The sequence below is a fragment of the Rhinopithecus bieti genome, unplaced genomic scaffold, assembly GCF_001698545.2.
Source record: "Rhinopithecus bieti isolate Rb0 unplaced genomic scaffold, ASM169854v2 scaffold_2435, whole genome shotgun sequence".
NCBI classification, from domain to species: Eukaryota; Metazoa; Chordata; class Mammalia; order Primates; family Cercopithecidae; genus Rhinopithecus; species Rhinopithecus bieti.
The window spans coordinates 2,348,945-2,371,989 of record NW_016803909.1 but is presented as its reverse complement, the minus strand read 5'-3'; the positions used below and the strand labels follow the sequence as shown (position 1 = coordinate 2,371,989).

Below are 23,045 nucleotides of genomic sequence, written 5' to 3'. Positions count from 1 at the left end.
GGGAGTTATACATGATATAAATGATGAATTGATGGGTGCTGACGAGTTGATGGGTGCAGCACACCAACATGGCACAAATATACATATGTAACAAACCTGCACGTTATGCACATGTACCCTAGAACTTAAAGTATAATAAAAAAATGAAAAAAAAAAAAAAAAAGAACACAGGCCTTTGATACCTACACCAAATGTAACACTGGCATAATATATCATATTTTATAATAGATTACACATATATTTTATTAGCTGTAACACTATCTCCCTGCTTTTATTATCGTAAAAATACAGGAGCCAATATTCATGGAATTTCTGAATTTCCCAATGCTGCATAGCTAGTAAATGGTAAATTCAGGATTTTTTAATTAAAGCCTATTACTAGAATTATCTTATAAAAAATAACCCACGATCAGCCGGGTATGATAGCTCATGCCTGTAATGCAAGCACTTTGGGAGGCCGAGGTGGGTGTATCACGAGGTCAGGAGTTCAAGATCAGCCTGGACAACATGGTGAAACCCTATCTCTACTAAAAATACAAAAATTAGCCAGGCGTGGTGGCGGGCACCTATAATCCCAGCTACTCGGGAGACTGAGGCACAGAATCGCTTGAACCTGGGAGGCAGAGGTTGCAGTGAGCCAAGATCACACCACTGCATTCCAGCCTGGGCAACAGAGACAGACTCCGTCTCAAAAAATAAAAAAGTAAATAAAAAACTCACAACCATACTCCACTGTCAATAGAAGGTATCCATCTGGGCATATCAAAGATAGTACTTTAACGTGGCTGCTATAACAAAAAGGCTAATAACTCATCTCAATATATGATTTCATCTTCTTCTTCTTCTTCTTTTTTATTTTTTTTTTTTGAGACAGTCTCACTCTGCTATCCAGGCTGTAGTGCAGTGGCGTGATCTTGGCTCACTGCAGCCTCCACCTCCTGGGTTCAAGCAATTCTCCTGCCTCACCCTCCTGAGTAGCTGGGACTACAAGCGTGTGCTGCCACACCCAGGTAATTTTTGAGCTTTTTGGTAGAGACGAGGTTTCGCCATGTTGGCCAGGCTGGTCTCGAACTCCTGATCTCAGGTGATCTACCCGCCTCAGCCTCCCAAAGTGCTGGTATTACAGGTGTGAGCCACCGTGCCCAGCCTCAACAAATGATTTCCTCTTAACAATTGTATTATTACTTACTATTACGTATAATAAATGGTGCTTGCTATTTACTTAGTCTGTTAAAAGAGCTTATCTTGCAGTATACTACAAACAGCAAAGGACAAAATGAACAAACAGGTCTTTTATCAATATTTTTAAGCAAATAGTAAAAACCAGAATTCCTGTAATGGTACTGTCCAATTTATAAACTAAGAAATGTTAGCACAAAATAGAAATCCTTCTATAGAGCTTTAGTTGGGCACAGTTAGTGATTATTAAGACAATATTATAGCAGAATAATTCCATGTTATCCATGTCTTGAACATTGTGGATAATAAATATCTTGACTTCAACTAGGACATATTAAAATAGATTTTTTATTTAAAAAAACTGGTTGTATAATATGATATAAACAATGTGCTAAATTCCAAGGGACTAGCATCATAAAAGTTATGATTCCTCATATCCAAGAAGTTTCTGATTTATGGAAAATGACATTTAAATAATCAACTAATAATCAAGACAGAAAAAAGTAAAGTCAAAACAAAAGCAAACACCAGAAGAAATTAAAGACCATGATACATTTAGGAAACTCTAAGTAGCAGGAAATATCTGGGGTTTATAAAAGGGAGAGAAGTAGTTCAAGAAGAAAAAGAAAAAGAAAAGCAGGGTAAAACTATAGTATGGAGTCCTAAATTCCATACTTAGAGGAAGCTTGAATTTTCATTCCACAGGCAACAGAATGCAACCGAAGATTTTTATTTATAGAACTGTTATTTCATTCTTGTTCTTGAGAATTACTCTCTCTGTGTAACATCTAATGCATTATTCTTCTTGTTCTCACTGTATTCAAAGTACTACTCCATTATTGCCATGGAGAACTCAGTGAGTCTGCTATCTTTTATAAACGTGTTTCTAATAGGTTGTTTTTAAGAGCTTTTCTTTAATTCCTATGTTCTCCAGTGGGTTTTTTTTTCTCCTTTATTATAATGAGAATTCATTTGGAATTCCTAGATCTGAGGTGTTTGTCATTTGATAATTCTTAAAAATGTTAGTCATAATTTCTTTGTATCTTGCCTTTTCCCCATTCCCTTTGCCATCTTCTCTGATATTCTGAATAGATTTATTTTAGCTCTTTTCCTCTGTTTCTTGTGTCTTTTAAAATCTCTTTTATAATTTTCATGTATTTGTCTCTCTGGCTTCCATTTTCATACTTGCTTCCGATCTTTCAGTTTACTAATATTTTCCTAAACTGTTTGTAATCTGCTGTTCAATCTATTTGCTATATGTTTAGTTTTGGATATTTTACTTTACATTTCTATACATTCAATCTAGTGATTGAGTTAGATTTGACTAAACATGACTGAGTGAATTTTAAGTCATTTTTATTCAGTTTACTTGCTCTTCTTTTTAAGTCTCTCTTTTTTCCTAAAAGATAATAGACATGCTTATATCATATTGTGATGGAGACATTAAAATATCGGAACTATTTGTTGAACTATATGATGTTGTTGCCGTATGTTTTTGCTGACTTTCATTACAAGTGCCTTTTTCTCTTATGCGTTTTCTGATTTTGTTTTCTGTGAGCTCAGGGTCTTTGAAACTTATATATAGGAATTATTAGATGCTTAATGCGAAGACAGTTTCCTTTGGTCTGTTGTCTGTGGGCACCTTCAGGGCAGGACCACTTAAATTAAGTCCTCGGCTTTTAGAACCACACATGCAGCAAAAATTCAGGCTACCTATGTGGTTCTAAACTTGCCCGAAATCTGGCTGTGGATAACAAATTCTCGGAGACTTTTCCCCCTTCAGAGTCAAGAAAGTCAAGTTCCCTTGCTATCTTATTTGTATGAAGGGCTTGCCTCTTGTTCACCTAAACACTAATGGTGTGACCATCAAGAATACTAGTTTCAGAAGAGGATGTCTCATTATAACACTCACTGGCATGCACTCTTAGCTCTAACTCCTATCTATCTTGCTCTTGCAGCCACTAATACAGAAGATCAAATTTACCAAGATTTGACAAATTTATTCAGAGTGAAAGACAGCTTCGGGCAATTACTTATTTCCCATGTGTGTATGCGTGTGTGTGTGTGTTTTTTTTTTTTTCATTTCTACTTTGAGGCCTCTGGAGATTCCTTATTTTATTGCTTTCTCAAGAGTATATTTTTAAAATACTCTTAAAAATATAAATTATAGGGCCGGGTGCAGTGGCTCACACCTGTAATCCCAACCCTTTGGGATGCCGAGGCAGGCAGATCACCTGAGGTCAGGAGCTCGAGACCAGCCTGACCAACATGGAGAAACCCCACCTCTAGTAAAAATACAAAATTAGCCGGGTGTGTTGGCGCATGCCTGTAATCCCAGCTACTCAGGAGGCTGAAGCAGGAGAATCGCTTGAACCTGGGAGGCAGAAGTAGCGGTGAGCCAAGACCGTGCCATTGCACCCCAGCCTGGACAATAAGAGCGAAACGCTGTCTCAAAGAAATAAAAATAAATAAATAAATAAATAATCACTGTCCTTTTTCATTATTTTATCAGGAGGGTCACTCAAGATATCTATATCTTCTTACATTGCAGAAAATGCAAAATTAGCAAAGGTTTTGAGTAGAAAAGTGTCACCTATGTTTTAGAATGATAGCTAATGGTAGCATGACAACTGCTTAAGATGTGAGAAACTGAGGACGAAATAATTAGTTAGGAGGGTAGTACGATCATCTAGAACATGAATTTAACATAGGATAGACAATAAAAATGGCAGAGAAGTCTGGGCACAGTGGCTCAGGCCTGCAATACCAGCACTTTGCGAGGCCCAGTTAGGAGGCCTGGCTTGAGGCCAGGAGTTTGAGACCAGCCTGGTCATCATAGCAATACTCTTGTCTCTACAAGAAATTTAGAAATGAGCGGGGTGTGGTGGCATGTACCTGTAGTCATAGCTACTAAGGAGACTGAGGCAGAATGATCGCTTGTGCCCAGGAATTGGAGGTTATAGTGAGCTATGATTATACCACTGCACTCCAGCCTGGGCAAAATGAAAGCCTGTCTCTTAAAAAAAAAAAAAAAGGGCATAAAAATAGGAAACAACCACCACATTCCTGTCAAGACTGAACACGGAATTGCTTTGTGGTGGGGGAAAGCTTGAAAGGATATGAAGATTATGTCAACTGTCTTAGCCTACATGCCTAGAAGGATGATAGTACCATTAATTGATAGATGTTAACAGACCAAATTGGCAATAAATAATAGAAAACCATAAAGAATGATTTAAAATATAGGGCTATTTTATCTTGCCCCCCCCCCAAAAGTTGCTGATGATATAGTTGCTTAATGTTCTTTCAGTGGCTCATTGGCTAAGAGGTTCAATGGTGTTACAGCCAGCTACCCTTGGTCTTTGTCTCATGACTATAAAATGACTGCTGCAATTTCAGACAGCACGTAATAAGAAGGGAGGAAGGAGTGATGTTTACTTCATCTGCCCTTGTCTTAGGAAAACAAAAACTTTTACAAAGATATCCCTCTTTCCTCCTCCCCTACTACTGTAGATTCGTTTTTATGTCTCACTGGTAAAAAGAAAAGCTGAGAAAGTATTTAACTTTTCCAGTGTCTATAGCAGAGTCATGCAAAGGAGAGTATGACTGGAAATAAATGTTGAGTTATACAGTCAATAGTGTTTGACTCAGGTCTTGACTTCCTCCCAGGGAGAAGGCTTACAGAGTCAAATTAGGCATTTGGATTCAAACTTGCTGTGGTTAAGCAGACATTAAGATATTCAAGTGGAAGAGCAGACATCGGGTCATTAGGACAAAAATGATAGGTGATGCCATAGGGAAAGATGAAATTGAGAAGACTACAAAAAAGAAACACCAACTGCTGGTGAGAATATGGAGCAACAGAAGTTCTCATTCATTGCTGGTGGAAAAGCAAAATGGTACAGCTACCTTGGAAGACAACTGGCAGCTTCTTATAAAACTAAACATATTTTTACATATGATCCAGAAATTGTACTCCTTAGTACATACTCAAATGAGTTGAAAACACCTGGGTCCATACAAACAAAATGCACGTGGGTGTCTATAGAAACTTTATTCATAACTGTCAAAACTTGGAAGCAACAAAGATGCCTTTCAGTAGATGACTGACTAAATAAACTGTGGTATATCCACACAATTAAATGTGATTTAGCTGGTGCTAAGAGATTAGCACCAACAAACCTCTTAGCCCATAAGCCACTGACAGAACATTAAGCAACTATATCCTGATTTGTTTTTTGAGCAAGAGAAAAAACAAGGCCTATATTTTAAGTACTTAAAAAAAAAGAGTTATAAAGCCATCAAAAGATATATATGAATTTTAAATGCATATTACTAAGTTATAGAAGCCAATATGAAAAGGCTACATATTCTATAATTCCAACTATATGACATTCTGGAAAAAGCAAAACTATGGAAACAGCAAAAAGCTGGTCAGGAGGGATGAACAAGCAGACCACAGAGGATATTCTGGGCAGTGAAACTGTCCTGCATGATACTATAATGACTACACAACACTATACATTTATCAGTAGCCACTCAATGTTCAACACCAAGTGAATTCTAATGTAAACTATAAACTTTTGGTTATAATGATGTGTCAATGTAGATTCACTGACTATAACAAATGTACCATTCTGGTGCAGGATGTTGATAGTGGGAGAGGTTGTATGTCTGTGGGACCAGTGAGTATATGGAAACTCTGTGTTTTGCAATTTTGATGTGAATCTAAAACTACTCTAAAAAGCAAAGTTTATTTTAAAAAATAAGAATGAGGAAATGACTAACCCAGAGAACATTTATTCTTTAGAAATAGAAAAATAAGCACCAACAATTAAGACTAAGTAAGGAAGAGCAAACAAAGAGGAAAAAAAATGGAAATACAGTGACAGTAAACTACAGAAAGCCAGTCACAGGAGTAACTGCCTGTAACTGCCTACTTGGGAAGCTGAGGCAGGAGGATTGCTTGAGCCCAGGAGTTTGAGATCAGACTGGGTAACATGGTGAGAATGAAAGAAAGAAAGAAAAGAAAGAAAAGAAAGAGAAGAAGAGAAGAGAAGAGAAGAGAAGAGAAGAGAAGAGAAGAGAAGAGAAGAGAAGAGAAGAGAAGAGAAGAACAGGAAGAAAGGAAAGAAAACCAGTGTGTCAAGAGGGTAGGACCCAACAAGATTGAGTTATTCTTCTTAGGTTGATTGGGATGTAAAGATAATAAATAATAAATACCAAAGTTTTATCAACAATCAGAGCTCTTTTATAATCTAAGGAAGATTCACTTTCAATGGAATTACATTGGACAGTTCCAATTATAGGTAGGAAATGTGTGAGTAGGAAGGTAAATTAATAAATTAAAAAGGAGGCTGGGCATGGCGGCTCATGTCTGTAATCCCTGCACTGTGGGAGGTCAAGGTGGAATGATCACTTGAGCCCAGGAGTTTGAGACCTCGTCTCTACAAATAATAAAAAAAATCATCTGGGCATGGTGGTATATGCCACGATTCCAGCTATGTGGGAAGCTGAGGTGGAGGAATCACTTAAGCCAAGGTGGTTGAGGCTATAGTGAGGTGTGATTGTGCCATTGCACTCCAGCCTAGGTGACAGAGTGAGATGCTAACCTAAAAAAAAATTATGAAAATAATTCTTAAAAAGGATAGACAGAGAGCCAAATCATGAATTAACTCCCACTCACAACTGCTACAAAAAGAATAAAATATCTAGGAATACAACTTACAAGGATGTGAAGGACCTCTTCAAGGAGAGCTACAAACCACTGCTCAAGGAAATAACAAAGGACACAAATAAATGGAAAAACATTCCATGCTCATGGATAGAAGAATCAATATCATGAAAATGGCCATACTGCCCAAAGTAATTCATAGATTCAATGTTATCACCATCAAGCTAACACGAACTTTCTTCACAGAATTAGAAAAAACTACTTTAAATTCCACATGGAACCAAAAAAGAGTCCACATAGCCAAGACAATCCTAAGCAAAAAGAACAAAGCTGGATGCATCACACTAACTGACTTCAAACTACACAAGGCTATAGTAACCAAAACAGCATGGTACTGGTAGCAAAACAGATATATAGACCAATGAAACAGAACCGAGGCCTCAGAAATAACACCACACATCTACAACCATCTGATCTTTGACAAACTTGACAAAACAAGCAATCGGGAAAGGATTCCCTATTTAATAAATGGTGTTGGGAAAACTGGCTAGCCATACGCAGAAAACTGAAATTGTACCCCTTCCTTACACCTTATACAAAATTAACTCAAGATGGGGTTTAAGACTTAAACATAAGACCTAACACCATAAAACCCTATNAGAAATAACACCACACATCTACAACCATCTGATCTTTGACAAACTTGACAAAAACAAGCAATCGGGAAAGGATTCCCTATTTAATAAATGGTGTTGGGAAAACTGGCTAGCCATACGCAGAAAACTGAAATTGTACCCCTTCCTTACACCTTATACAAAAATTAACTCAAGATGGGGTTTAAGACTTAAACATAAGACCTAACACCATAAAAACCCTATAAGAAAACCTAGGCAATACCATTCAGGACACAGGCATGGGCAAAGACTTCATGACTAAAACATCAAAAGCAATGGCAACAAAAGTCAAAATAGACAAATGGGATCTAATTAAACTAAAGAGCTTCTGCATGGCAAAAGAAACTACCATCAGAGTGAACAGGCAACCTACAGAAAGCGAGAAAATTTTTGCAATCTACCTATCTGACAAAGGGCTAATATCCAGAATCTACAAGTAACTTAAACAAATTTACCCCCCAAAAAAGCAAACAACCCCATCAAAAAGTGGGCAAAGGATATGAACAGACACTTCTCAAAAGAAGACATTTATGCAGCCAACAAAAATATGAAGAAAAGCTCATCATCACTGGTCATTGGAGAAATGCAAATCAAAACCACAATGAGATACCATCTCATGCCAATTACAATGGTGATCATTAAAAAATCAGGAAACAACAGATGCAGGAGAGGATGCATAGAAATAGGAACATTTTTACACTGCTGGTGGGAGTGTAAATTAGTTCAACTATTGTGGAAGACAGTGTGGTAATTCCTCAAGGATCTAGAACTACAAATATCATTTGACCCAGCAATCCCATTACGTGGTATACACCTAAAGGATTATAAATCTTTCTACTATAAAGACACATGCACACTTATGTTTATTACGGAACTGTTCACAATAGCAGACTTGGAACCAACCCAAATACCCATCAATGATAGACTGGGTAAAGAAAATGTGGCACATATACACTATGGAATGCTATGCAGCCATCAAAAAGGATGAGTTTACGTCCTTTGCAGGGACATGGATGAAGCTGGAAATCATCATTCTCAGCAAACTACCACAGGAACAGAAAACCAAACACTGCATGTTCTCACTCATAAGTGGGAGTTGAACAATGAGAATACATGGACACAGGGAGGGGAACATCACACACTGGGACCTGTCAGGCGGTGGGGGGCTAGGGGAAGGATAGCATTAGGAGAAATACCTAATGTAGATGATGGGTTGATGGGTGCAGCAAGCCACCATGGCATGTGTATACCTATGTAACAAACCTGCATGTTCTGCACACGTACCCCAGAACTTAAAGTATAATAGAAAAAAAAAGAAAAAGAAAAAGAAAGGATAGAAGGGCAATATATATGAATTTCCTTGTTAAGTTTGATGCCTACATATTTATATCTAATGCAAATTTATTTTAAAAACATTACATGTTCAAGGCTGGGCTTGGTGACTCATGCCTGTAATCCCAGCACTTTGGGAGGCCAAGGCAAGCGGATCACTTGAGGCCAGGAGTTCAAGACCAGGGTGGACATTGTGGTAAAACCCTATCTCTACTAAAAATACAAAAATTAGCCAGCGTGGTGGTGCATGCCTGTAATCCCAGCTACTTGGGAGGCTGAGGCCAGAGAATCACTTGAACCTGGGAGGCAGAAGTTGCAGTGAGCTGAGATTGAGCCACTGCACTCCTGCCAGGGCAACAGAGTGAGACTCTGTTTCAGAATGAAGAAACAAACAAAATCACATGTTCAAAAACATGTTCTTCCAGAAACCAATTTCTTAAGTAGATAAAATTTACTTTAAACAATAAAATAAGCTGTTTTTTAAAAAAGTAACTTTCAGAATATATACTAGTATCAATATAATTCAGTCCCTTATCCTATAGATACCACTGTGTTTTACTTGTTATTAGGGAAAATAGAAAACATAAAAGTAGGAGAAACAGTGCTATGCCTTGCAATTTTTTTTTTTTTTTTTTTTTTTTTTTTTTTTTGAGATGGAGTCTCACTCTGTTGCCCAGGCTGGAATGCAGTGGCACAATCTCTGCTCACTGCAACCTCTGCCTCCTAGGCTGAAGCAATTCTCCTGCCTCAACCTTCTGAGTAGCTAGGATTACAGGCATCCACCACCACACCTAGCTCATTTTAGTATTTTTTAGTAGAGACGGGTTTTCATTATGTTGGCCAGGCTAATGTCAAACTCTTGACCCCAAGTGATCCACCTGTCTCAGCTTCCCTAAGTGCTAGGATTACAGGTGTGAACCACCATGCCCAGCCTGCAAAATTATCTAGCATAACTGCATCCTACATTAAAAAGAATGCTTATAAATGATCAATAAAATCTAATCTTAGTCTCTATCATAAAAGTAATTTAGAAAAAAATCTCTGGTAATTAGAATAAACAGACATTATTATTAAAATGATACTAGATTATTAAAAAGTATTTCCTTGCATGATAACTGATTTTGCCATAATTATTTTGGAAAGTTCTATGTAATCTATGACTACTAATTGTGATTGTTTTCCCTCAAATATATCTCTAGAATCGTTACCTTTAGGAATTTCCATGTAATTCAATAAAATAAAGCATGAATTTTTCAGTTTTTACCCTACTCAAGTTGACATTTAATAGTAATATTAATAACAGTACTATTTATAATAAAATACTAAAAATATTATTGGCAGACTGAAAGCTTTAGAGACAGTGAATAGTTTTTAAAGAGTTGTTCCTGACACTTATTAGATACTAACTAAATATTAAATCAGTTAACCAAAAAATGATACTTATAAATAAGTTGTAAAAGATAAACATATGGCTCAGAAAGGAGGCAAACTGTTCACTCACCAGATAGCTTGGTAGTAAACTTATTATTCATTAACTCATATGACAACTTAAAGGTACATAGCGCTATAATTAATGCATCAAATAAAAAACAAAAACTTCCTGGAAGGTAAGAGTAATTTTTTAAAAAAGATTCAGAATAAAGCAAATGTTTTATAATTGATCTAATTTTCAGAAAAATTTAGAGCTTCTCATGAGGAAATATGGCATAAAATTAATAAAAAATTTGTCAGTTTTATGGAAGACAGACCATTTTAAAACAAGCTTTTTTTGTTGTTGTTGTTGAGACGGAGTCTCGCTCTGTCGCCCAGGCTGGAGTGCAGTGGCCGGATCTCAGCTCACTGCAAGCTCCGCCTCCCGGGTTTTACACCATTCTCCTGCCTCAGCCTCCCAAGCAGCTGGGACTACAGGCGCCCACCACCTCGCCTGGCTAGTTTTTTGTATTTTTTTAGTAGAGACGGGGTTTGACTGTATTAGCCAGGATGGTCTCGATCTCCTGACCTTGTGATCCACCCGTCTCAGCCTCCCAAAGTGCTGGGATTACAGGCTTGAGCCACTGCACCCGGCCTAAAACAAGCTTAAATGAACACAGACGCTTAATAAAGATTGAGTTGATGAGTTTTAAAAAATATTAATTCTTCCTTTCATCTTCACCAAGAATTTAAGCCAGCTTACTTAATGAATGCTATGAAGGATTAAAAGACAACAGAAAAATTTGAGACTTTTGCAAAAAAAAGATGAGCAACTAGAAAAGATTTTAATATAGTATATTTGTCAGGAGTGAAAATATAGCTATATTGTTTTAAATTAGATAGTAGTCTACAGTTAGCAGAAATTTCTATCTTATGGGGGTTTAATGTTTGTTTTGAACTTATCTATTTCCAGCCTGGACAACATGGTGAAACCCCGACTTTACTAAAAACACAAAAATTAGCCAGGCGTGGTGGTGGGCACGTGTAGTCCCAGCTACACGGGAGGCTGAAGCAGGAGAAACGCTTGATCCCAGAAGGCAGAGTTTGTAGTGAGCCAAGATCACACCACTGCACTCGAGCCTGAGCAATGGAGCGACACTCTGTCTCAAAAAAAAAAAAAAATTATTCCATATATTTCTTTATCTCTCTCCATAAATAGCAGCTATCATTTCATTAAATTCAACTATTCACAATAGCAAAGACTTGGAATCAACCCAAATGTCCATCTGTGACAGACTGGATTAAGAAAATGTGGCACATATACACCATGGAATACTATGCAGCCATAAAAAAGGATGAGTTTGCGTCCTTTGTAGGGACATGGATGCAGCTGGAAACCATCATTCTTAGCAAACTATCACAAGAACAGAAAACCAAACACCGCATGTTCTCACTCATAGGTGGGAACTGAACAATGAGATCACTTGGACTCGGGAAGGGGAACATCACACACTGGGGCCTATCATGGGGAGGGGGGAGGAGGGAGGGATTGCATTGGGGAGTTATACATGATATAAATGATGAATTGATGGGTGCTGACGAGTTGATGGGTGCAGCACACCAACATGGCATAAGTATACATATGTAACAAACCTGCACGTTATGCACATGTACCCTAGAACTTAAAGTGTAATAAAAAAATTAAAAAAAAAAATTCACAATTTTCCTCAATTTTGGTACATGATTCCAGCTTAGTGAGTTACACGGCTAATGCCATGATATTGCTCTGTAATATGCAGCAAAAAAAAAAAAAAAAAAAAAAAAAAAAAAAAAAAAAAAAAAAAAAAATTTAAGACAGCGAAGTAGAATATAACCTTCTTGGTAGCAAATCTTTTCTTATTATACAATAAAAACAATGATGAATCTTTTCTGTTTCTTATGGATTTCTTTTTTTAAATCTTAACAGGTTAGCATGAGAATGCAAGCACCTCGAGGGTAGAGACAACTACTGTGTACCGGCACTATACTGAGAACTGGGCAAAAGATAAAAAGTAAAATGAAAAGTCACAAGCACCTTAAGAAAAAAATATAATTAGGAGAATTAAAACCATGTCCTTTTTCATAATTACTTGATCTATATTACAATGGGACAGAACTTTTTGTCATGAAATGTGTATTTCACTTGTTGAAAGTTCTAGTTGAATTTATTATTTAACATCTTTCTTTCTCTTTTACTGTAACATTCTAAGTACCTCTTCATTTCCCAAGCACATTCACATATTCTTCAAGGACTGTCAGTTCTGTGGGTGACTAATATTACAAAAGTCCTTTTAAAAAATATTACAATAAATATTGATGCAAAGCAAAGGCCTATAATTTAATTTTTTTCTTTTAATGTGGTCACTTTTTATTAACTGCAAAAGGTAATGATATAAAAAAGAAACAGAATAAACATGTACCAAAAGTTATTAATATACCATCACTCGAAATTCAGAAAATGTGTTGTTTTCACATACACATACATGAAATAAAATATACCATAACAGAAGGGTGCTGTATCTGTGTTTAAAGAAGGGGTTGTTGGCAAACACCACAGCTTACTTCTGCTGAAATGTACACAACTGATATATGCAGCACAGAAAGCTGGCACCAAGGGCTTACAACCTTAATTTGCCTGCAAGAAGGAACGGAGATTTACCTTCAGAGCACGTTCTTGATTGTTTTCAGCAGTCAGATGTCTCATGTTGTTTGCTGAAGTCTGGTTCTGCTCTTTCAGATGATGAAGCTCCTGCTCTAGCCGTTTGCACTGCCACAGGGGAAGAATCCCATTAAGTAAAGGAGTTATAGCATTTTTTTCACCAAGCCACATAAATTAATGTAAATAATATCACTGTATTCTCTAAATGACAAGGTTTNTTTTTTTTTTTTTCAACAAGAGTGGTAAGTAAAAGTAATGGTAAGTACAATAAATAAAAACATTGCTTATAGTATTCTAAAAATTCTATTACAATTTTCAGTTACTTTATTAATCTGAATGTTATATAAATCACAAAAACACTTTTATAAAATTAAGGTCGAACCATATTTAAAATTGTTCTTTGAGCAAATGGTTCTGATTATCCATCTATTGGTTGAATAAAAGCATGCTTCTAAAAATCATATTGGATTCTAAATAAACTACAATATGATATTGTATGATCATATTTATCAATACTTTAAAATAAAATTATAAGGTATACATTCAGAAATATTTCCAGTTTTAAAATATCTAAGGAAACAATTTTATAGGGAAAAAAGCAATAGCCAGAGTGCCAAGACTTGGAAACATAAAGAATTAAGTGTTTTTAATTTCTCCCATTTTGACCAAATTTTACTTTTAAGTAAAAGTGGTAACAGATGTGTGAAATGATCACTTTCACCTATTTGGAATACAAGTAAAGAATATAAGAGAATATAAGTAAAAAAAATAAGTAAAAGTTTCAATGAGCCAATAGAAGCATGTGTGTTCAAAAAATTTTTGAAATATCTTGCCATTTGAATATAAGATTTCAATATAAATATGTAAAACACTTCACATAATAATTACACAGGCTATAAAATGGTGTGCTGTAAATCAGGACAATAGGAAGATACATGGGGGATTAAACAAATAAAGTACTAAACCCATCATTGAGGAAAAAGTTAAAAACCATTCCTTAATTTACCTATTTTAAAATTAGAATACTTACAAAACAACTAATAAGGACACATACTGATTTAAGATCAGGAAAAAGTTCTTTCTAGATTATTTGACAAATGGATAGTTGTCATAATAGATGAATAAAAAATCATTACTTATTATGTTACAATCACGATGCAGGTATCATCCAAAATGACATTTCTTACTCCTCTGGTTTCTTCTGCCTCTGACCCAAACAATATTAGGCAGTATGTATCAATATTTCACAACTTTGAGTAATATACAAAATGTTTTGGAAGAAAAAGTCTTACCAGACTCCTGATATTGACTTAGATTGCTGAATGATGTCTGTGTACGAATACGAAATTGAGTATACACACTTCATGCATAAATAATACAATTATAAAATCAAAACACTCTTAAAAATAAATAAAATAACCATAATATCAAGGCATTTCTAATCAACATTAATTTAATTTAGCAGATAGTTTTGTTGAAACTAAATTCTCCAAATATGATAAAATACTGACAGTGCAGATTTTTTTATATTGCCATGTCTATTCCATCATGAGCTGTATGACAACTTAATTCACCTATCACATTTGTTAAAATTTACATGAAAATTCTGTGACACGTATTATGTGGCATGTATTTTCAGGAGACACATGATCTACATATTAAACTGTGTATCTTTTATAGCCAGTAAAAAAATATTTGGTCAGAATGCAATCAAATCACAGTGTGTGTTACTGAGGACACAAATTATGACCCAAGAAAACGAATATGGCATAGCACTAACTATGGCGATACAGAAGAGATACACTCTACTAAATTATCCTTTACATTTTCAACCAAATTTAATATAAAATCATTAAGTATTAAAATGTAATAACTAATTGATCTATTAGGATTCAAAGGTGGAGCAGATTATTTTGGCTATGGGAGAAAGAATGTTTCATGGAGCTGCTGACATCTGAGTTGGGCTTGTTTTGGGCATGTGATTTTGTAAGCTGACACTGGAGAAAGAAGAAGAATACAGAAGAAAATAAATGAAAGTAGAAACTTAAGAAGTGTGTCTGAGGAAAATGAGGAAGCATGGTCAAGAGCTGTGTGACACCTATTCTTTTCATTCCAAATAAACTAGAAATCACCTAGGAATAGGGATTTTTCCAAACTACATGGTAGAAACATAAAAAATTCACTCATTCATGCTCAAGAAATAAATGCTAAATGTTCTTGTAAAATAAATATTTGTAGCACATTTAACTACATTAAATGTTTATTTAAATTTATGTAATCCTATATTATTTTTTCATTTGACATTGTCTTTGAAAAGTCTAACATATTCCCCACAATTGCATATTTATATATAATTTCTAGTGGTTTGTTTCTTTTTACTTTTATTAAACTCTGTAATTTTGAAATTCATTTTGAAGCAATGGGATTGAACAGTTTATTCATTAGGAAGTGGCATACTATATTAATTACTGTCACTTTATAATTTCATAAAATAGTTATAAAGCAGACAAAGATCCTATCATTTAATCACATCTCAAATTTTATTGATATTCTCACCAAATTAATTTTTCAACGTTTATATTTTTAATTGTTAAATTTGTCATTTAAATGATACAGAAAGGGCAGGAGTAGCTATACTTATATCAGACAAAACAAATTTCCAGACAAAAACTCTAAGGAGAGACAAAGAAGATCATTATATAATGATAAAGTGGTCAATTCAGCAAGAGGATATAGCAATTTTAAATATATATGTACTCAACACTGGAGCACCCATATATATATATATATATAAAGCAAGTATTATTAGAGCTAAAGAGAGATATAGGCTCTAATACAACAATAGCTGGAGATATCGACATCCCACTTTCAGGGATGAACATATTTTCCATAAAGAAAATCAACAAAAAAACTTCAGACTGAAAACATGAAGAAGGTGAAGATGGCGGTGGCCAGGGCCGGGGTCCTGGGAGTTCAGTGGCTGCAAAGGGCATCCTGGAACGTGGTGCTGCTGGGCGCATGGACAGCCTCCCGCATGACCAAGGACATGTTCCCGGGGCCCTATCCTAGGACCCCAGAAAAACGGGCAGCAGCCGCCAAGAAGTATAATATGCGCATGGAAGACTACCAGCTTTACCCGGATGAGAGCATGGGGTATGGCGACTACCTGAAGTTCCCTGACCGTTCACAGCCTGAGAAGGATCCATGGTATAGCTGGGACCAACCGGACCTGAGGTTGAACTGGGGTGAACCGATGCACTGGCACCTAGACATGTACACCAGGAACCGTGTGGATACATCCCCCACACCTATTTCTTGGAATGTCATGTGTATGCAGCTCTTCGGTTTCCTGGCTTTCATGACATTCATGTTCTGGGTGGGGGACATGTACCCTGTCTACCAGCCTGTGGGACCAAAGCAGTATCCTTACAATAATCTGTACCTGGAACGAGGCGGCGATCCCTCCAAAGAACCCGAGCCGGTGGTTCACTATGAGATCTGAGGAGGCTTCGTGGGCTTTTGCGTCCTCTTAACTAGGACTCCCTCATTCCTAGAAATTTAATCTTAATGAAATCCCTAATAAAACTAAAAAAAAAAAAAAAAAGAAACTTCAGACTGAATCTGAACTACAGACCAAATGGATCTACTAGATATTTACAGAACATCTCGTCCAAAGGCTGCAGAATACACATTCTTTCCCTCAGCACATGGATCATTCTCATGGGTAGATCATGTTAAGTCACAAAACAAGTCTTAAAACATTAAAAAAAAAAACTGAAATAATATCAAACATCTTCTCTAACCACAACAGAAGAAAACTAGAAATTAATAACAGGAGGAATTCTGGAAACTACACAAACACATCAAAATTAAACAATATGCTCCTGAATGACCAGTGGGTCAATGAAGAAATTAGGAAGTAAATGGAAAAACTTCTTGAAACAAATGATAATGGAAACACAACATCACTACAGGATACAGCAAAAGTAGTACTAAGAGGGAAGTTTACAGAGGTAAGTGCCTACAGCATAAAAGAAGAAAAACCTCAAACAAACAATCTAACAATGCATCTTAAAGAACTAGAAAAGAAAGGGCAAACTAAACCCAAAATTAGTAGAAGGCACAATAAAGTTCAGAGTAAAAATGAATAAATCTGAAATGAAAAAAAAATACAAGAGATCCATATAACAAAAGCCAGAGTGAGAAAAAGGAGAGAAAATCCAAATAAGTAAACTTCAAAGATGAAAAGAGATACTAAAATCAATATGACAGAAATTCAAAGGATTATTAATGGCTACTATGAACAACTATATGTCAATAAATTGAAGAATCTAAAAGAAATGGACACATTTCTAGACACAAACAACCTACCAAGATTGAGCCAGGAAGAAATCCAAAACCTGAACAGACCAATAGCAAGTAATGAGATCGAAGCCATAATAAAAAGTATCTCAGTAAAGAAAAGCCTGGGACCTGATGGCTTCACTGCTGAATTCTAATAAATATTTAAAGAAGAACAAATACCAGTCTTACTCAAACTATTCTGAAAAACAGAAGAGGGAAGACTTCCAAACACATTCTACAAGGCCAGTATTATCATAATACCGAAACCAGACAAAGACACATCAAAAAAAGAAAACTATAGGCCAATATCTCTGATGCATATTGATGCAAAACTCCTCAACAAAATACTAGCAAGTGAGTTCAATAATACATTAAAAACATCATGCATCATGACTAAGAGGAATTTATCCCTGGGATGCAAGGATGATTCAACATACGCAAATCAATCAATGTGATACATCATGTCAACAAAGTGAAGGACAAAAACCACATGATCATTTTAATTGATGCTGAAAATGCATCTGATGAAATTTAACATATCTGCATGATAAAAACACTCAAAAAATTGGGTACAGAAGGAACGTACATCAACATAACAAAAACCACATACGACAGACCCACAACAAGCATCATACTGAATGGGGAAAAACTGAAAGCCTTTCCTCTAAGATCTGGAAAACAACAAGGATGCCCACTTTCACCACTGTTATTCAATATAGTACTGTAAGTCCTAGCCAGAGCAATCTGACAAGAGAAAGAAATAAAGGGCATCCAAACTGGAATGGAAGAAGTCAAATTATCCTTGTTTGCAGATGATATGATCATATATTTGGAAAAATCTAAAAATTCCACATACACACAAAAAAAACTATTAGAATTGATAAACAAATTCAGTAAGGTTGCAGGATACAAAATCAACATACAAAAATAAGTAGCATTTCTATAGGACAACAGTGAAAATCTGAAAAGAAATTTTAGAAAACACTCCCATTTATCACAGCTTCAGATAAAATTAAATACCAAGAGACTAATTTAACCAAAGAAATGCAAGCTCTCTATAACGAAAACTATAAAACGCTGATGAAAGAAATTAAAGAGAAAACCAAAAAACGAAAAGACAGTCCACGTTCATGCATTGGAAGAGTCAGCATTGTAAAATGTAGGTACTACCCAAAGCAATATACAGATTCAAGGCAATCTCTATCAAAATACCAACTACATTCTTCACAGAAATAGAAAAAAAATCCCAAAATTTATATGGAACCAGAAGAGATGCAGAAGAGCCAAAGTTACCCTAAACAAAAGAACAAAACTGGAGGAATCACTTTACCTCACTTTAAATTATACTACAGAGCAAGACTAAACAAAACAGCATGGTTTGGACATAAAATACATAGACCAATGGAACAGAATAGAAAACCCAGAAACAAATCCACACACCTGCAGTGAACTAATTTTAACAAAAGTGCCAAGAACATACACTGGGGAAAAGACAGTCTCTTCATTAAATGGTGCTGGGAAAACTGGATTTCCATATGCAGAAGAATAACTAGACCACTAACCCTTGCCATATAAAAAAATCAAATCAAAATGGATGAGAGACTTAAATCTAAGACCTCAGATTATGAAACTACTACAGAAAATATAAGGGAAAATCTCCAGGACATTGGTCTAAGCAAAATTTATTGGTTTCCATTCCAAGATGGTTGAATAGGAACAGCTCCAGTCTGCAGATCCAAGTGTGATCCACATAGAAGATGGGTGATTTCTGCATCTCTAGCTGAGGTACCTAGTTCCTCTCACTGGCACTGGTTGCACAGTGGGTGCAGCCCACAGTGGTCGAGCTGAAGCAGGGCGGGGCGTCACCTCACCTGGGAAGTGCACGGGTTGGGGATTTCCCTTTCTTAGCCAAGGGAAGGGGTAACAGACTGCACCTGGAAAATGGTACATTCCCGCCAAAATACTGTGCTTTTCCTATGGTCTCAGCAACCAGCAGACCAGGAGATTTTCTCCCATGCCTGGCTCGGCAGGTCCCACGCCCACAGAGCCTTGCTCACTGCTAGCGCAGCAGTCTGAGATAAACCTGTGAGGCTGCAGCCTGGCTAGGGGAGGGGCATCTGCCATTGCTGAGGCTTAAGTAGGCAAACAAAGCAACCAAGAAGCTCGAACTGTGTGGAGGCCCCGCAGCTCGGGAAGGCCTACTGCCTCTATAGACTTCACCTCTGTGGGTAGGGCATAGCTGAAAAAAAGGCAGCAGACAACTTCTGCAGACTTAAACATCCCTGTCTGACAGCTCTGAAGAGAGCAGTGGTTCTTGCAGCATGGCATTTGAGCTCTGAGAATGGACAGAATGCCTCCTCAAGTAGGTCCCTGACCCCATGTAGCCTAACTGGAAGATACCTCCCAATGAGGCTGACAGACACCTCATACAGGCGGATTCCCTCCGGGACAAAGCTTCCAGAAAAGGATCAGGCAGCAATATTTGCTGTTCTGCAATATTTCTGTTCTGTAGCCTCTGCTGGTGATATGCAGGCACATAGGGTCTGGAGTGGACCTCCAGCAAACTCCAACAGACCTGCAGCTGAGGACCTGACTGTTAGAAGAAAACTAACAAACAGAAAGGAATAGCATCAACATCAACAAAAGGACATCCATACCAAAACCCCAACTGTAGGTCAAGAACATCAAAGACCAAAGGTAGATAAAACCATAAAGATAGGAAGAAACCAGAGGAGAAAAGCTGAAAATTATAAAACCAGAGTGCCTCTTCTCCTCCAAAGGATCGTAGCTCTTTGCCAGCAACAGAACAAAGCTGGATGGAGAATGACTTTGACAATTTGACAGAAGTAGACTTCAGAAGGTCGGTAGTAACAAACTTCTCCAAGCTAAAGGAGCATGTTCTAACCCATGGCAAGGAAGCTAAAACCTTGAAAAAAGGTTAGAGAAATGACTAACTAGAATAAACAGTGTAGAGAAGACCTTTAATGACCTGATGGAGCTGAAAACCATGGCACGAGAATGTCGTGACACACGCACAAGCATCAATAGCCAATTCAATTAGGTGGAAGAAAGGGTTATTAGTGATAGAAGATCAAATTAATGAAATAAAGCGAAAGGAGAAGTTTAGGGAAAAAAGAGTAAAAGAAATGAACAAAGNATGAAAGAAATTAAAGAGAAAACCAAAAAACGAAAAGACAGTCCACGTTCATGCATTGGAAGAGTCAGCATTGTAAAAATGTAGGTACTACCCAAAGCAATATACAGATTCAAGGCAATCTCTATCAAAATACCAACTACATTCTTCACAGAAATAGAAAAAAAATCCCAAAATTTATATGGAACCAGAAGAGATGCAGAAGAGCCAAAGTTACCCTAAACAAAAGAACAAAACTGGAGGAATCACTTTACCTCACTTTAAATTATACTACAGAGCAAGACTAAACAAAACAGCATGGTTTGGACATAAAAATACATAGACCAATGGAACAGAATAGAAAACCCAGAAACAAATCCACACACCTGCAGTGAACTAATTTTTAACAAAAGTGCCAAGAACATACACTGGGGAAAAGACAGTCTCTTCATTAAATGGTGCTGGGAAAACTGGATTTCCATATGCAGAAGAATAACTAGACCACTAACCCTTGCCATATAAAAAAATCAAATCAAAATGGATGAGAGACTTAAATCTAAGACCTCAGATTATGAAACTACTACAGAAAATATAAGGGAAAATCTCCAGGACATTGGTCTAAGCAAAAATTTATTGGTTTCCATTCCAAGATGGTTGAATAGGAACAGCTCCAGTCTGCAGATCCAAGTGTGATCCACATAGAAGATGGGTGATTTCTGCATCTCTAGCTGAGGTACCTAGTTCCTCTCACTGGCACTGGTTGCACAGTGGGTGCAGCCCACAGTGGTCGAGCTGAAGCAGGGCGGGGCGTCACCTCACCTGGGAAGTGCACGGGTTGGGGGATTTCCCTTTCTTAGCCAAGGGAAGGGGTAACAGACTGCACCTGGAAAAATGGTACATTCCCGCCAAAATACTGTGCTTTTCCTATGGTCTCAGCAACCAGCAGACCAGGAGATTTTCTCCCATGCCTGGCTCGGCAGGTCCCACGCCCACAGAGCCTTGCTCACTGCTAGCGCAGCAGTCTGAGATAAACCTGTGAGGCTGCAGCCTGGCTAGGGGAGGGGCATCTGCCATTGCTGAGGCTTAAGTAGGCAAACAAAGCAACCAAGAAGCTCGAACTGTGTGGAGGCCCCCGCAGCTCGGGAAGGCCTACTGCCTCTATAGACTTCACCTCTGTGGGTAGGGCATAGCTGAAAAAAAGGCAGCAGACAACTTCTGCAGACTTAAACATCCCTGTCTGACAGCTCTGAAGAGAGCAGTGGTTCTTGCAGCATGGCATTTGAGCTCTGAGAATGGACAGAATGCCTCCTCAAGTAGGTCCCTGACCCCCATGTAGCCTAACTGGAAGATACCTCCCAATGAGGCTGACAGACACCTCATACAGGCGGATTCCCTCCGGGACAAAGCTTCCAGAAAAAGGATCAGGCAGCAATATTTGCTGTTCTGCAATATTTCTGTTCTGTAGCCTCTGCTGGTGATATGCAGGCACATAGGGTCTGGAGTGGACCTCCAGCAAACTCCAACAGACCTGCAGCTGAGGACCTGACTGTTAGAAGAAAAACTAACAAACAGAAAGGAATAGCATCAACATCAACAAAAAGGACATCCATACCAAAACCCCAACTGTAGGTCAAGAACATCAAAGACCAAAGGTAGATAAAACCATAAAGATAGGAAGAAACCAGAGGAGAAAAGCTGAAAATTATAAAAACCAGAGTGCCTCTTCTCCTCCAAAGGATCGTAGCTCTTTGCCAGCAACAGAACAAAGCTGGATGGAGAATGACTTTGACAATTTGACAGAAGTAGACTTCAGAAGGTCGGTAGTAACAAACTTCTCCAAGCTAAAGGAGCATGTTCTAACCCATGGCAAGGAAGCTAAAAACCTTGAAAAAAGGTTAGAGAAATGACTAACTAGAATAAACAGTGTAGAGAAGACCTTTAATGACCTGATGGAGCTGAAAACCATGGCACAAGAATGTCGTGACACACGCACAAGCATCAATAGCCAATTCAATTAGGTGGAAGAAAGGGTTATTAGTGATAGAAGATCAAATTAATGAAATAAAGCGAAAGGAGAAGTTTAGGGAAAAAAGAGTAAAAAGAAATGAACAAAGCCTCCAAGAAATATGGGACTATGTGAAAAGACCAAATCTACATTTGATTGGTGTAACTGAAAGTGATGGAAAGAATGGATCCAAGCTGGAAAACACTCTTCAGGATATTATCCAGGAGAACTTCCCCAGCCTAGCAAGGCAGGCCAACATTCAAATTCAGGAAATACAGAGAATGCCACAAAGATACTCCTTGAGAAGAGCAACCCCAAGACACATAATTCTCAGATTCACCAAGGTTGAAATGAAGGAAAAAAAGTTAAGGGCAGCCAGAGAGAAAAGTTGGGTTACCCACAAAGGGAAGTCCATCAGACTAACAGCGCATCTCTCAGCAGAAACTCTACAAGCCGGAAGAGAGTGGAGACCAACATTCAACATTCTTGAAGAAAAGAATCTTCAACCCAGAATTTCATATCCAGACAAACTAAGCTTCACAAGTGAAGGAGAAATAAAATCCTTTACAGATAAGCAAATGCTGAGAGATTTTGTC

The 23,045-nt window shown here is 37.3% G+C and overlaps 2 protein-coding genes across 6 annotated transcripts in view; one reads left to right on the top strand and one right to left on the bottom strand.

The window, feature by feature from the left end:
- Positions 1–23,045, bottom strand: part of MIPOL1 (mirror-image polydactyly 1) — a 311,836-nt gene that overhangs the window by 130,090 nt on the left and 158,701 nt on the right. For 4 of the 5 annotated variants that reach the window (XM_017858994.1, XM_017858980.1, XM_017858987.1 and 1 more), the window contains one exon: positions 12,968–13,075. The exons of the other annotated variant lie outside the window; for it this stretch is intronic. In XM_017858994.1, the coding sequence (XP_017714483.1) occupies positions 12,968–13,075 (108 nt within the window). The remainder of the gene's footprint in view (positions 1–12,967; positions 13,076–23,045) is intronic. 5 annotated transcript variants of the gene reach the window in all.
- LOC108519781 (NADH dehydrogenase [ubiquinone] 1 beta subcomplex subunit 8, mitochondrial-like) lies at positions 15,900–16,548 on the top strand. Its single transcript, XM_017859021.1, has one exon. The coding sequence runs from the start codon at positions 15,909–15,911 to the stop codon at positions 16,467–16,469; it is 561 nt and encodes a 186-aa protein (XP_017714510.1). The 5' UTR covers positions 15,900–15,908; the 3' UTR covers positions 16,470–16,548.